The 17506-nt window shown below is 41.4% G+C and overlaps 1 protein-coding gene across 9 annotated transcripts in view; it reads right to left on the reverse strand.

Moving 5' to 3' along the window:
- The window catches only part of ptprt (protein tyrosine phosphatase receptor type T), a 199195-nt gene that overhangs the window by 100875 nt on the left and 80814 nt on the right, over window positions 1-17506 (reverse strand). For all 9 annotated transcript variants that reach the window (XM_035524516.2, XM_081717582.1, XM_081717581.1 and 6 more), the window contains exon 7: window positions 12915-13208. In XM_035524516.2, coding sequence (XP_035380409.1) covers window positions 12915-13208 — 294 coding nt within the window. The remainder of the gene's footprint in view (window positions 1-12914; window positions 13209-17506) is intronic.

A 17506-nucleotide genomic window follows, 5' to 3' on the forward strand; every position in this document is an offset into this window, starting at 1 on the left:
TTCCTTTAACACAACACTGAGGGGGGCAACCTTTTATCCTACCTAAACACAATGTGAAGCTAACTTACAGATTGGTCCTGCTGAGTGCAGTTGCCTGGCTTTGCACAAAGAAAACCTGGCCATCGCCTGCAGTTCCATATAATACGTAACACATTAATATAATACGTTATGATGGATATGATGCAGAGAGAGAGAGAGATAAACGTTCATGTGCTTTACTATGAAAAAACTTGCATTTCAAATACAGTATACTGTTATTCAGGGCTTATTTCATTAGAACATAGGCTTCAGAATGGGCAACCTTCAGACACTACATATTTCAATAATTACAGTAAATATGATCTGCTTAAAACGTTCTTTAACTAAAGATTCTTTAATATGATTTTTTCTAGCACCATCTAATGATCTACCTATCCATTTTTCCATTTATTTAGCTAATTTTAGATGGCATTTCCCAGACAAACAGTGGAGCATTTGAGCATTGCTGTGAAGAAAACATGGCTATGAAGCAGACTTGTGGAGTCCACTGCTTTCTGTAAACTCCTGAGTGGTAGACCACGCTACAGCCTCAGCCCACTCAGCCACTCAGCCTTTTAAAGTCCTTAAGGGATATTTTTGTTATCAGAACAAAAAATAATGTTCACAATGTTCATAAACATCCCTCAAATTTCCTAACTCTCAGCTACCAGAATTCCTCACTCTACTCTTGCCATTAACTTGGCTTTACTCTTACACTGTTAACACATCTCTACTCTTACCCTGTTAGTGTAGCTCTACTCTTACACTGTTAACATTATCTCTGCTCTTACACTGTTAATGCATCTCTACTCTTACATTCTTAAAGTATATTTTGCAGCGGCTATGGCAACAATCCTTGCTGTCTGAACTGCACTTCAGTCATGTTCATAAATGGTTTTTATGTGCTAACTCATCAAAAAGACACCACTCAGAAAACAAACTGTCAAATTTAAAGACCTGTGGCAGAGAAGGAGAGCTGTAATCTGAAATGCAATTCATTTTTAATGAAGTGTCTCTCTCCAGGACAGATAGTTATATTTAAGTTAAAAGCTTTTTGAATTTGTCTCTGGTGGTAAACATATTGATTTATTCATTCTTAACGTTTGATTTAAAGTCACTGGTGCTAGGCAAAAACCAATTCCTGAGAATTTTGTAGTGCACACAGCCATAGTTTGGAATACATTCCCGAAAGGGGTGCGCATCCAAAAGAGGTGGCCGGGCTTCTGCTTAGAAGTATTTAGTGTTAGTCTATCTAGGCAGGATGCATACAACAAAGGGATTTCAAAGGAAATGGATTTTGCAGAGTATTTGCCTGAGTAGCTCCCTTATATAGGAAAGAAGAAAATTAATATTTATTATGTTTTTTCTGTTTATTCTCCCTCTCTGCCACATTCTTTCCATCAATATCCACAAAACTGTAAACTGACATCACAGTAACTTCTAAATGACATTTATCTGTTTGTTAAAATCTAGTAGTGAAGGAAAAAACTTTGTCCAGCAAAGGCTCCTGCTGCAAAAACAAAACAGCAAATCAAAAAAATCAAACAAAATATTATCAATTATTCAGGGGAATATTATTGAGTTCACTGTTTTAAATGCATGGTATGTATTTTTTATGAAGTGCACAGACTTTATAATCCCCTTTAATCGATCTTGCAGGCGTATAAGAGTCAGTCCATCAGCTGGAAGAGAGTCATTATAAAGAGATTACGATCATGAGCTCATAAAGTCCACTAAACAATTATGACAAGAAGAATAAATATTTTGACAGGCATATTAAACATAGATACACAAGAGTAACAGTGAAATTTCTATGATGTACATTTCTGGACAGTTCTCCGAATTTTATCCTGTACTAGTCCAAGTGTAGTCCTGAAAGTAGTACCTGATAGTACCTGAAAACTAACCAGTATTAATTATCATAACTATCATAACTGAAAAAGTACTCTGTGTATTTTCCAAGGTGGGACGTACCATAACTGAACTCAGAAAAACAGTTATTTTGCATATGCTTTAAATGTTTTAAATTAATGTAGTAATTAAGAAAAATTAACTAACACTTTTTAAACATGCTTTATGTTTTACCAGCTCAACTAGTACAACTCTTCTCAGCTTAAATCAGGGTACTAATACTCTTAGGCCCAACAGGACATGGGTGGCCTTGTTGCATGTTTTGTTTAAAGCAGATTAAAGCAACTTTTGCTTAAATCCTTGACTGTGAAGGGAAGAAGGATTTTGGAACCAGGTCAGTAACCCTCTGTTTCATAACAGCCTACATTCCAAGCACAAAGTGCAGATGATGAGTGCAGAAAAGCTGGTGGCACCTAAATCCTATTGTTTTGTCATTATTCTAGTGTAGACAATATTCTAGACTTCTACTTCACACACACTCTCTGTTTTTGAAGTGTATACACCACTAAGAATAAGTTCATAGTAACAGATTTGTTGTCTGCTGTTGCTTCTGCTAATCTGCTGTTGCCATTGTACCAGACCACTGTGCTATTACATATAATTCTATTGGTGCCCATTACCTACATATTGCATTCATCTTTGACCCTGTAATATTACACATATAACAAGGATCTAAAAGGCAGCTGGCAGGTTGGAACTCAACCACTAGTGACTGTTACCATGTTGCTTTTATATTACTTATTACACTGCACTATTCTGATATCCATTACTGGCTCTAATGTTTTTATATATGCTATGTGTTTGTTTGTGTGTGTGTGAACCCCAGGAACAACCATCAGCCCCGCACAGCCATGCCCACTCGCACACAGCCTCGATCTGACTCACCAGAATTCTAGCGCACACCTGATTCCTATTCCCCTCATTACCTACCCCTTTATAAGCTTCTCCTCCCCTCATACCAGTCGCGAAGTATTGCTTCTATGTGGCGTACCGAGTGTTTTCTCATCCTGTGTGTTTTCCCGGTCATTGACTTGACTCCTGCTTGCCTTCTAGACCTGCTTGCCTTCGTCTCCTGCCTGACCCTCGGACACCTTGTGAACGGTACCCCGTGCATCGACCCCGGATTGACCCAACCACACTTACCCGTCCTATTGCACGTATTATTAGGTTGCTAAAATAAAACCTCTGCAACTGGATCTTCTTCTATGTGTGTGCATTCATTACAATATATATACACACACACAGATACACATACACATTAGAGTTTTCACTTTATATTGACTTTATTAGGTACACCTTGCTAGTAATGGGTTGGACCCTCTTTTGCCTTCAGAACTGCTTTAATTTTTCATGGCATTGATTCAACAAGCTGCTGGAAACATTCCTCAGAGATTCTGGTCCATGTTGACATGATATTATCATGCAGTTGCTTCAGATTTGTCGGCAGCAAATCCATGATGTGAATCTCTCATTCCACCACATCCTAAAGGTGCTCTATTGGATTGAGATCTGCTGACTTTGAAGGCCATTTGAGCTCAGTGAACTCTTTGTCATGTTCAAGAAAGTAGTTTGAGATGATTTGGACTTTGTGACAAGGCTTGTTATCCTGCTGGAAGTAGCCATCAGAAGATTGGTACACAGTGGTCATGAATGGATGGACATGGTCAGCAACAATACTCAGGAAGGTTGTGGTGTTTAAATGATGATCACTTGGTATTAAGGGGCCAAAGTGTGCAAAGTGTGCCCCCACACCATTACACCACCACTGCCAGCCTGAACCGGTCATACAAGGCAAGCTGTATGCATGCTTTCATGTTTATTCTAACACAAGTTCTAACCCTACCGTCACAATGTCGCAGCAGAAATTGAGACTCATCAGACCAAACTGTTTTTCTAATCTTCTGTTCAATTTTGGTGAGCCCATGCAAACTGTAGCCTCAGTTTCCTGTTCTTAGCTGACAGGAGTGGCACCCAGTATCGTCTTCTGGTGCTGTAGCCCATCAGCTTCAAGGTTCAGCGTGTTGTGTGTTCAGAGATACCCTTCTATATAACTCAGCTGTAACGACTGGTTTCTGAAATACCCAGACCAGCCCATCTAGCATCAAGAAACACATTCAAAGTCATTTAAACACATTCAAAGTCCTCATTCTGATGCTGTTTGAACTTAAGCAGGGCGTCTTGCCCATGCCCATAGCTAGCTACCTTAGTCTGTCTAGCTAAAATTAAATTTACCATCACTGAAGTAGAAATGACTGTCATTTTACAAGACAGCTAGTCAATCTGCTAATCAGTTTTATTTGAGAACAGAAATATCTTTCAATATAGGATACTGTAATGGCCCGAGTGCTGCAGGGTAAGCAGCAGGACGTTCAGACTCCCTCGATGGTGATAGACATTTATTCACACACATGTAAGACAATGGCACTCACATAAACGGTGAACATGAATAAGCATTATGAACATAAACACGACTATGAACACTAACAATCACAAACGCCTAATGACTGACAAAGATGCACACAGCAATGGCGGTTTAAATACACAGACATTATAACACTAAATTATATGCAGGGGTGTGCTGACAACAGGGGAGTGGTTACAAACAAGACTAAATGAATTCCCATTACATGCAGTGGGCCGAACCAAGCGAACAGCTGAAAGAGGAGCAGTCCGTGACAGATATACAGTAATCTAGCGATTGATTTTGACCTATTGGTTCTGCATTATCGTGGTGCACCACAAATATCCAATCAGAGGATGGCTCATTAATTATTCATGAGTCCACCAAAAACAGGGTTGCTTATCATTCTAGGTTCCATCACTTTAATTTTATCCCCACAATTTTTGCATGAGTGAGGAACAGACAATTCAGTCTCCACTGCTTAACTGTCACAAAACACCCAACGTACACCTAGCCAATGGCTCTGCTCAGCATTCCCAAAATACATGCAGTACCATACAAGGAAACAACATGTGTAGGAAAAACAGGGGACACACCCATTCACAGCTTATCGCTCAAACCCCTAAGCAAAGCAGTCATAGAGAGAGCCTGAAATATCCCAAAAGGTTTTAACCCCATAATTTGATTCCTCAACATGTCTTTCAAAATCTCCAAATTGCTCTACTGCTCACATTACATGACACATATAGGCTGTGACCTGTTTCTTGTTGATGGAGAGATGTGTACTCTACATGAGTGATGGCTGATGAGCCTGATGCACCACACGATCCTTCAACGGAGGAGATCCCTGGTAAAGAGCACCTGATACACAAACATATGAACATACAGTATGCACAAGAACTGTATATCAAAATGGAGCATGATCAACTGGTTCTATTGATTATTTCTGCTCTCACAGAGAAGCAAGAGGAAAAGAATCACAAGGAAAATGTGGAGGAATAATTGCTTTGTGAGTTGTGGGCAGTGAGGACCATCTATTCTTTAAAGATAGCTAGAGGTAAATAGCACAATAAAAAAAAAACATTTTAATCATTCAAACAAAACTGAATCAACTCCTCTGCTCTGATTCAAAGTGTTGAAACCTAGATTTCACGTGTGTCCTGATTTCACTCAGGCTAACCATATCAGTAATTTATGTTTTACAAACAGAATACTCAGTTTAAAGAAAAATATGTACACTGTAATTCATGGACAAAAGGCCTGCTTATGTCTATGCAATGTATAGAACCATTCATACAATTATTCATAGTTTTATAGTTTTATATAAAACTATTCTATGCTAAAGGTATTCATTGCTACTAAGCTATGTGGTTCTGCAACAACTCACAGAGCTGGAAAATCGCATTGGTAAACTGTTCATGAGTGACATCATGGTGCCCGCAGTGAGAGGAGCACTCACTGAGAGGAGCATCATGAAAATATCTCTCTCTTTGTCTCTCTCTCTCTCTCTCTCTCTCTCTCTCTCTCTCTCTCTCTCTCTCTCTCTATCTCTCTCTCTCTCTCAATGCCCTACTCTCTGTTGTGGTCAGCAGACGGACTGAGAAAGAGAATATGGTATGAGTGGGGGTGTGATCCTTTCTGCACTCTGTCAGTCAAACTCTTTTCTTTTTACCTTACCTTGGATAGGAGTTTGGTTGTACACCTGTTGTACACAGCTGTTGTACACAAGCTGTTGCTCACAGCTGACACAGTGAACCAAAATGAAATCTCGCTCCACTGGATGACTATATGTTAACCGTCTTTGCCACCCAATCTTCAGAAATCAATGAACACCCTCAAAGTTATGGTTTTATCAAAGCCAACGTACAGCTGCCAAGTACATTCACTCCAAACATCTTTAGGAAAATCTTGCAGTGGGTTTGACTTTTTAAAGCACTTTCCTTTCTAATGACAGTGCATATAAAATATAGTCACCTCATGCTGTCCCCAGGAAAATATTTTAAAGCCCGCCATCTGATAGCTTGAGAACATATGCCAGAAGACACATTAGACTCATTCGCTCATAAATATTTCAGCAATTACTTCACAAAGTGGTAGTTTTATAATGTTGTAATTCTCAATGTCGCTTCTCAAACAAAGAAATCAGGAGAATTTCATCTATATTACAGTGCTAAATATAGGCTACATTTGCATGTGCCAGAAACAATCATAAAGGTCTTCATGTTTAAAACACAGAATGTCTTATACAACCACCTCCCCTCCTGCCCCTCCCTTCCTCAAGAAAGCATAGGACCACAGCAGGATCACAGCTACCTGATCAAATCAGGGATGTAGACTAAATCTGCCTGAGTGAACCAGCAAAACGTCACATCTCTTCACAAGAGAACACAAGGAGGTCCATCAAACACACACAAAAGAAAGCGTCTCATAGACATTCACATTTCCTTTCAAACACATGCACTTTATCAGTTTCATCTTCAAACCACTGGGCAGGAGGGAGATTTACCATAAACGACGTGGAAAAGATAATAAAAACAAATCTGCTTTTCTGAAGACAAGTGGTGCTCTAAACTCGATCTGTCATTCATGCAGATGAGAGAGGACAGGACGGATTAGAGCTCTCCTAATCTCAGTTTGCATAGATCTCTTCCACAGAGCTGAGATATGGACAGAGGCGGTATGGTTAGAAGCCATCACCACTTTCATTAACAAAAGCAGAAGGTAGCAAAAAATGTTGGCCTCCACCTAAAAATATTTAAATTTTACATTAGAAAAAAAATACAATAATATGCAAAACATAAATATAACCTCTGTAACTACATCAAAAGGTTCAAACAAGTACCAGTCTGTAGGGTTAAATACTTATGAAAGCAGCATTTTTGAGTTTTTTACTTTTTTACTCATTTGAATATATCAGCTCACTTATTAAGACTGCCTTCTGCCACCTCTGTAACATTTCCTGAAAGGCTGGTTTATGCTTTTATAATCTCCTGTCTAGAATACTCTAATGCCCTTCTTTCTGGTTTCTCAACTCCTGACTAAACTTTACTATGTACTGAACACAGCAGCTAGAGTCTTTACTCACACTAAACACTCTGCCCATATTACAGCTGTTCTACACAAATTGGTTACCTGTCCCCAATCACATCCAAAACAAATTACTTCTTATAACCTTCAAACCCTTACATGGTCTCACCCCTTCATACACTGCTGAACAATTTCTCCCCTACGCTCCAGCCCGTACCCTTAGGTCTTCCGGTACTGATTCAGATTGTGTTCAATTGGTGGTACAGCATTCAGTGTAACTGCTCCAAAACTTTGGAACTAATTTCCTCAAAATCTTGATGAGCTTACATCTATTTCAGCCTTTTAAACACAACTTAAAGCTGTTTACACCATCTGTTTCTTCAGTGCTTTTCCTTCCTCTAAAATTCAAGGTTTCTGCTTGGTCCTGTACTGTTTTGATTTGTTGACTACCCTATATCGTGTGTATTACTTGTAAAATAGCATGCAAGGTAGCTTCAAAGGTCCAATAGCTAAAATATTAGCTTAGCTAGCTATATGATGCTATCTCAATCCTGTTGTCTAGCACAATGTCAACTAAGCAGTAATGATGGAGTGATTTTGGATAATAAAGAATAATTGTCTCTAAACAGCCAGCTAGTGGATTAGCCAGCAAGCTTCATACATATGGGTTAGTTCCACTTTCTGGGACCATGCCTTCATAAACAGCAGGAATGACTGGTGATCACCACCTAAGTACAGCTGTCTTATGAGGTCCCATTTTGATTAATATGCCTAACTAGGTGGCAGCATATACTGGTAGTGGTGAGAACCCCATGGTTAGTTCAAATTAGGTCACAATCAAAACAGATATAAGTCATTTACATCAGTCTACAAAAATCCCACTACACTGCAGCTCCATTCATAGAAAAATAAACAGGAAAACAAATGAAAAGCATATAACTCAAAAGGCAAGGCAACAATGAATATTTCTTTGTCAACAGATATGCCTGCATGCAGAGATTTTAGTTGATCTTAACAGATTGGCTCCAGCTGCAGAGTGAGCTGTTTGTAAACTACATAACCTAAATGCAGCCGACGCAATAGTCCACTGAAAGAACACTTGCAATCCAAACACAACTTCCTGTACATGTAAGCAGTTGCATTTAAAACAAGCCAGTGCGTGTTTAATATTACACATTGTCTGGTTCAAGCGCATCATGCATACGCGCATCTTATGCCCATGTGTGTTGTAATGTTGTAAATATGACTCGCTGAGTGAAATTTGTTTTTATGTACTTGTGCATAAAATGGAAATAACATTTCTTGCATAAGATAGTATTTATTTAATTATATTTAATGAAAGTTTTATATACCTTGTTTTGTTGTTTTGTGTTGTTTCGTGATGTAATTGAACATGTGCAAAAATATAAAAAACCTCTCAAGGTACGAAGATACCATAAAAAGAGTTTATATGGTTATCAATGGATAAAGTGTTTAACAGTTCCCTTCTTTGTATAAATGTAGATAAAAGCTGCAGTGTAAAACATACTTAATTTAAAATGATTTGAGAATGTGTTTTTCAAATGTTTGACAGCCAAAAAAGTACTTCACACAGTCCTCCTGAAAGACCTAAGAGACCATAACATCATAATTTTTGCATTGCCTTGAACTAAATAAATAAATAGATAAAAAAGCTAAAGCCATGTAAGCTACTCTGAATGCTGATATATATTAGGTTTTATGTGCTGGAGTATGCCTGTATCTAATGACAATGCAATTTCCAATATAGAAATTTCTATATATAAACTTTCTAGATATCACAAACTGGTGCTAACTGCTAAAAATAATGAAAAGAAATAATGGGATATCATAACAAATTTAGCGACCCCAGCATTGTCCTCTTGCGCTGCAATTTTTGTTCTTCTGATCTGGTCGTATTGCAGTTTTTATCTCACCTGTAATGACACTGAGTAACCGGGACTGCCATTATGGGAATTGTTATACAATGCCTCCCAAAATGGATTTTTATAATACAGACCCATCTGTACTGATATAGGTAACTGACTAGAGAGAGAGAGGGAGAGGGAGAGAGAGAGGGAAGTGAGTGAATGAAATAAGTAGGGTATAAGTAATGGCTCTTCGCTTGACTTTTAGTACTTATTAAATTTGTTATTCACACACGACACCATACATGATATCAGGTGAAACTGGCATTTAATATTAATCTTAAAATATGGAACTGGTGTTTGATTAATGCATTTTAATCTTCATTAAACAAAGATGGTGAAGGTGGCTGTGAGATGAATGGTCATGATGTAGTTGACTAAAAGCTATTTGAGTCTTTTATCCAAAACAAAAATGCGGTTAGCAATGAATCAGAGCTAATAGGGACGAGTTAGCATGCACTCATCTTATGCACTCATATTACAGGCAATGTTAGCATTTGTGGTTGAAGTACTGTACATCTTTAATAAACCTTGATAAAATTTAATCAACGCTGCACAGAACTATACAACAGTAAGGAGGGCATTTATTTGAACTCAGCTCATAGGATTCTATGGGCCCTGTGTACAAGGCTGAACTGAGCAAGCCCCTGTTTTGGGTTTCTTAATGGAACTCCAAGCTGAACCTGCTGCCAATGGCTTCAACTCACTATCCCACCACACAGAAGGAACATGCTTATAAATATCACTGGTATACTTGTCATACAGACACCAAATGCCATATGAATTCCGTAAAGCAGGACCTCCCAACACTCTTGTAGGATCACTCCTTAAGCAGAAAGGTGATTTATATGCATGCCAAAATTAATACAAAGTCTAAATTCTTTTAATAGGCTTGGACGTGATCGAGGGTGGGCTCAGGTATAGGTGATCTGAAGGGGCGAGTCGGCGTCTGGCATCCTACAGGGCACCATGGGCTACAAAAAGCTGAAGTGTGACCAACTCCTCCACACCTGTCTGCTTCAATTTTCCTAAGGTCTGACAGGTGAACACTGCCTTCTCTTTGTGTGTGTGTGTGTGTGTGTGTGTGTGTGTGTGTGTGTGTGTGTGTGTGTGTGTGCACGTGTGTCTGACAGGTGAACACTACCGCCATTTCATGAAACATATGTTCTTTCAGCTGCGCTTCACCTCTCCCCAATCCCTCACTTGCTCCCCTTCTCCTCTGCTCCCTCGTTCCTGTCTCCCTCGCTCCTGAAACGCCTGGCTGAGTCTGATATGATGAAAACAGACAGAGGCTTCCACATCGATCTCACACGCCCACTCACACACAGTGACCAGAAGGTTTTAGTAGGCACTATAATCACTCTAATCAATGTTCAATCAGATTCAAAATGCTCTCTCTTGCTCTCTCCAGCTATAAACATTAAAATGATAGGGATTTTGGAATTATGTCAATATTGTATTATTGCAGTTGTGATTATGGATGCAAAATATAGGATTGTAATTAAATGCTTGCAAGATCAGTTAGATACAAGAGGTGGACTCCATTAAATAGTAGTAGTGTGTGGGTATATTCTTACTTGTTAATGCACAGCCAAAATCCATGTGTCTGCAATTCCTGCAAGCATATATAAGGCTAAAGAGTAGACGGAACATGGCAGACCTTACGTAAAGCCATGGGTCATTGTGGGTGCCATTGTGGGTGCCTAGAAGACAATTAATTTGATCAGAAACATGGTGTGAAGGTGGGTGGGTGGGTGGGTGTGTGTGTGTGAGTGAGAGAAAGTCTGAGAGAAAGCGTGTATGTAGCTGACGAATATCTATGGTAAGGCGGCCCAAATCCAGTAAATCAGCATATCATTCCCACCTGGATAAAACCAGTGTGACCCACCCCACACACAAGTTTTGCTTCATGCTGAGATGGTCCAAGAGGAATTACACAATATCTATTCAAATGTGTGAGAGCAGACTCCCATCTCTTTCTCTTTTGCTTGCCTGCTCGTCTAAATGAGTTTTAGGATCCCATTCGTTTAAAAAGTCCTGACGGAGGCCTCTTTCTGCATCTCAGGGAAGAGACTGGAAATGACACTAGTGTATCAAACTGTGAGAAAAGGTGAAAATAATTCTCTCTCTCTGTTTTTGTGTGTGTGTGTGTTTGTCTGTCTGTGTGTGTGTGTGTGTGTGTGTGTGTGTGTGTGTGTGTGTGTGTGTGTGTGTGTGTGTGTGTTGGGGAACAGTCGAAAAGAAGTCTTGGAAAAAGAAAGAAAGGGTGATGGAGGGAGGAGAGAAGAGGAAAAGAGTGTCTGCTTATCAGCATCTCTTCCCTGCTGTGCCATCAGTGGCAGAGTGAGCTCCTTCATCATAACCTTCATCTGGATCTCTCTCTCTCTCTCTTTCTCTCTCTCTCTCTCTCTCTCGCAATCTCACACACATACACACACATGCGCGCGTGCACACGCACACACACACAGCCTCTCAGCTCCTTCACCTAGATCACAGTCACTTCCTGTGGTTTGCTCATCTGCTCACTCTCCTTCCCACTCTTGCTCATTCTCCCAGTCTCTCTCTGCGTCTTCTCCCTCTCCCTCTCTCATCTCATTATCTGTTACTGTATCCAATCAAGAAGCCTCTGTCTACTTCATCCTTTCCTGCAGGCCGCCCCACTGTGTTCATAATTATGCCCTAAAATTGCTCCCACCTCAGCTCCATCTTCCACTCTTCCACCCCCTGTCTCTCTCACAGCCCCCACCCCCCAACACAATCATCATTAGCCCTGTTTTGGGCCTTGTTCCCTCCAGAGGCTTCCTTACTAATGTTACCTGTGGTTTTGTTCTGCACTTTCCGAGGTTCCGTGGGTTTAACTTTTGACTTTTTCTGTGTTTCAGAAGAATGGAGGCATGTGGAGAACTGCAGGAGGTATGCTGAGGCTGGGAATTTGAAACCTACCACCTCTCTTTTCTCACCATTGCCCTCTCTTTAAAGAAAATAGTCAACTAAGCTGACCAAAAACATATAGCACATTAAATACAACAATAGACTAAAATGAAGATTGCTGTGGCTGTGAGCTCTCTCTCTTTGAGGCTCATTTGGCCAGAAGATCACGCCGCGCACCTCTGGCCTGCACAATCCTCTTTCACACTATTTCTGCTGGTGCCACTGTGTCTTCTGTGCTATGTCCTTTACAGGACCACCCACCACTCTGCACCATGCCCAGACATGCCATAAAGTGACCGACGAAAAGGGAGACAAATGGAAGGGAGAAGCCTTCTCATTGTAGTATCAGTTCCCCCAAGGCAACGATCGGAGGAACACAGGAGAGCACAAGGAAGGCATTTTACTGACCACCTGTTGAAACTTATATTTCTGAAATCTGTTTTACCTTCCACTGTGTGGATAAAGCAGTGCAATACAAAGAGAAGCTAATGTGAAGAAAATGAGGTAAGAAAAATGTTGAAGAATTCCTTTTGACATTTTCTTGGCAAACGGCATTACTGACTACTTACTCACAATAAACACAACAAACATGTACAGCTCAAAACAAGGAGGAACAGATATTTATGAAATGAGTAACAGTGCCTTCTCTTACCTATACAACACCTCTTTACCAAATGTTTATGAGCCAGTGAGCTTCTTACCCGCACACTTGGTCCGAGTCACGAGAGGTGGGCCTGGAGGGCCGGTGCCTCCTTCTCCTGGTCGTGTCAATAAAACCTTGATCTCATACTCCACATCTGGATCCAGATGCCAGAGCTTGTAGGTTGGTGCGTCCACGATGTGGGTCTCGGCCCAGTTGCCAGTGGTTGTTCGATACTCCACCTCCTTGAGGATGATGGGCCCATCACCGATTATGGAGTTAGCATTTGGTTTGATCCACAGGTAGGTGGCGCCAACCGCGAGAAGTTCAGGAGGGGCGATTGGTGTTGGGGGAGCTGAGGAAGACATGAGTGAAGAACAGTCACAGTGTTAAATAGTGTTAAATGAGCATAGCCTAATGGTATAATGACTCAAATTCCCCCACAATCCACTAGTCACAACACATTTGGGGTATATCTACTGACCTAATGAAGGAATAAAAATGAAGTGTTTTAGTATATATTAGACCTCCATAATTTACCAGAACAGATTCAACGTGCCTTGACGTAGATTCTACTAGAACTGTACTGAAGCGATAGACAATGTTCTTCCAAATGGCACTGCCTGAAATGGAGCTTTGATGAAGGTGGTGGAGAGCACTGTCTAACACGATGATCCACAATCTTCCATGGGTGTTCAATACGATTGAGATCTGGTGAGAGCACTCTATTATACTCATCAAACCACTCAGTAACCCCTCATGCCCTGCAGAAGGATGCCTTGCCATTCTGGAAGAGACTACTCCCATCAGTGTTTTTTGAACCACTGTGCTCTTAAATGCATATTCAAATTTGTAATAATAATAAATAAAAAAAACTCTAATCTCGCATCTTCAGTCTCCTAAAGAATACCTCATGTTTTTCCTTGTATCACACTTTTTTATGAGCATCGCAGTCACTGATTGTGTGCGATATATATATTTCCAATAGGTCTAAATGAAGATGTCACCTCTGGCTTCTATTCTTATTGAAACACCTGCCGCATAAGCAGTCTCTGAGACAAAAGTCACCTGCCATGCATGTACCAATAATGAACCTTCATTCAAACTCACTTCAGTCTTTTTCCCCTTACCATCTTGAGCCAAAACCAGGGCCAGCTGGATCTGCTCAGCTTTTTAAACATGCCCCTATATTGAACCACAGAGTATGCTTGTTTGGATGGGGGTATGCTTTACTTGTTACAGTGCTTCATTTAAGATATTCCTTTACTTTGTCACCAGTCTAGATTTAAACATGTATATATAATGTGAAGGAAATGTTGATAGCACTTTATAACTGCAAAGTATAAGACAGCATGCAGGTTTTAAATGCCTTTTGTTGTAGTAGGTGACTGTAATACAAGAAATGAGAATGTGCTGGGAGCCAGAATGGTTGGGAACTGGGGGAACGTTGTGCGCTTGTGAAGCTCATTAGGAGATATCAGGTAGACATGGTTCAGCTGCAGAACCTCCAGAATAAAAGGAAGAAAGTGTTGCCAAGGAAAAATGCTTCCCGGAATCATGTTTGAGAAGAGCAGCACCTATTCCTGAAACAGCCCACACCTGCTCCCTTTCTCTTCCCTTCTCTCAGAATGGCTTGATAACAGTTCTGCCAGACAAACCTGACCCAGTAGCGTAAACCACTCAAAGCATCGTGTAGCTTCCACTTCCTGTCCCTCACTCTTCACACACGTGCTCTTTTTTCCCCACTTCTGTTCTTTACACCTCTTCCAAAGGAGCTAAATATCAGCATCCTTCATTCTTTAGCTACAGCTGAATGCTTATAGACCTACTGATTATGACCAGTAGGCGCTCCACCCCAAACTGGGCTGGTATGGCCTGAAGCAGGTGGAACACCAGCAGGCTAGATTCTGTTGGAATCCCCTGCAGTGCCCCCGTCCTCGCCTGCGCTTCACTACAGTCAGATGTCCTCTTGCCAGACGAAGTGGCGGGAGGGCAGGCATTAATTTGGGGTTAGAGGCGCATGGCAGGTCCCGAAGACCTCTCCAGAGCGTGGACAAGCCGCCCCAGTTGAGTATAATCAGAGGCAGCTTCCACCGGTGTGCTATATAATCAACTAAAATAGATTACCAAATTCCATCTTCGACCGGCTGATAACCGCCGGCCAACATCGCTGGTGTACCCAGCTTCAAGAGCACCCCCCCCCACCTCCATCCCCAAAATAGCAGAGAACTTTGCCCTGACCTGTCAACCTGCCAAAGCCTTGGCCAGATGGGTGTGGGGGTTGGAGTAGGTCAAAGTGCAGGAAATGAAAGATGGAGGGGAAAGATTATGGAAAAGAAGAAGGAGGAATGAACTAAAAAGAGAAACAAACAGAAAGGAAACAAAAAAGCATTCTGTTTTTGATATGCAATTTACCTGCCATCTTTATCTTATACCTCATGTAAATCGACACCGATGCCCTTTTTATCAAGACTGCTGTCATCTCTAAATAGTGATCGTGAAGTATGGCCATCATTAATATGCTCCCAGTCAAATTCTTGTCATCTTGAGTTTGCACAAGCAGATTTTGATGCAGTGTGTGCTTTATAGTGGTACTGTTGCAAAACTGTACAAGAACAAGGGCCTGATCTTAACTGGCTGCATTTTCATGGGGTCAACCACTGGTATCAAACACCAGGCTGTTGCCGATTGACTGGGTCTCACTGAGTGTTTTGTTGACGGGATGTCTGCTTCAAGGGGACTGATTTGTTTAGTTTTCTGAGAGATCATCACTGATTCATTATTTTCAAAGCTATGCTGTTGATTGGCCAAGCGATTATCAGGCCGCACATGATTGGCTAAATATTTTTGAGCCAGTTTGCTGATGAGAGAGGGAGAGGTTCAGTTAAATATTATGAATTCTGGCATGTGCAATGCTCCCATTCAGACAGCAGAACATTAGAAGGGGTGATCTTTAGGAACAAGAGTCAGCTTGACTGGCTAAATCTAACTGCAAAGACATAAGAAACAGAACAGAAAAACAAAGGAGTGAAATAACACAGACTGAAAGCAAATCAGCACCTTCCCCTCTTTTCAATCAGGAGGCTGTATTATTAGTCCTTAGATGTTAGATTTCAGCTAGTTGTGTGTGTATGTGTGTGTGTGTGTGTGTGTGTGTGTGTGTGTGTGTGTGTGTGTGTGTGTGTGTGTGTGTGTGTGTCTAATGCTTTCATGAAGTCAGTCAGACAGATCGAGAAAGAGAAAGTGAAAGACAGAGAAAGAGAGACAGGCAAAGAGAGTGATAAAAACAGAATGAAAGAAAGAGAGAGAAGCGGAGAGAGTAGATTTACCACCCTGTGTTGCATATCCTCACTGCTGACTAGGGATGCCAAAAGAAAAGAGTGAAAGTGATGATACAGAGGTGCTGTGAGTAACAACTTAGAAGAGATGACAGAAGAATCGAAACAGAGGCCGGGAGGACTGTACACACATCGTCTCGGGCTGTACACACTCTGTCTCGGGCTGTACACACACCGTCTCGGGCTGTACACACTCCGTCTCGGGCTGTACACACACCGTCTCAGACTGTACACACTCCGTCTCGGGCTGTACACACACCGTCTCATGGTGTACACACTCCGTCTCGGGCTGTACACACACCGTCTCGGGGTGTACACACTCCGTCTCGGGCTGTACACACTCCGTCTCGGGCTGCACCATCAAGGGATGTACACACACCATTACTGGATATACACACACTGTTTCCGGTCGTGCTCTCACCAACTCTGGCTCTACACACCATCTTGGGATGTGTACACACTCAAGCTGTACTCACACCCTTTAGCACACCTTCTAGCACTGTACACACACATCCTCTAGCGCTGTACACACACCCTCTCTCGTTGTACCCACACCCTCTCACATTGTACTCATACCCTCTCGTGCTGCACACACACCCTCTCATGCTGCACACAGTTCATTCCTGGCCTGAGCTTCATTCCAACTCACCCATTTTTTGTTCCTCATTTCACTTACCAAATTCACAAACATGGATTTCAAGAAAAGACAGCGAGACAGTGGGGCGCGCACACACACACACACACACACACACACACACACACACACACACATAGACATGCGCATGCACACAAGTTCCATACAGTAGAGATGCGTAGAAAAAAAAAGCAGTTCTCTTTCTCCAGGGAGCCCTTTCACTCCTGGAGAAACCCATTTCCTGCAGACATTAGAGGCTTTCTCTGCACACTGTTTGCTTTCCACAAGTACAGGGGCATCTGTGTTTTGAGTGTATGTGGGTGTGGGTGTTTGTGGGTGTTGATATGTGTGTGAAGGATTGAGCAGGAACACTGTAACTCTATAAAACTCATGAAACACTCCACTGCCCCCTGTTTTTTTAGGTGCAACACTACGTCACTGAGTCTCTTATCACTCTTCTGCATCGATTCTGCTAAATGGAGTTTATTCCCAGTTCTTCTCAGTGATAATGCACCATACACTAGGAACACCATGGTTAGCAATGCATTGGCTATCAGAAAGCACTGAAGCAGGTGTGTGTGTGTATATATACACATGTTCACCCAGGGTGTGTGTCTGTGTGTGACTGGCCCTGTAATTTAAGTCTTTATCCTCCCTGTTTTCTGCAGGGAGGCTCTAAAA

Source organism: Electrophorus electricus, chromosome 7 (genome assembly GCF_041902795.1).
Source record: "Electrophorus electricus isolate QZ-2024a chromosome 7, ASM4190279v1, whole genome shotgun sequence".
Lineage (NCBI taxonomy): Eukaryota > Metazoa > Chordata > Actinopteri > Gymnotiformes > Gymnotidae > Electrophorus > Electrophorus electricus.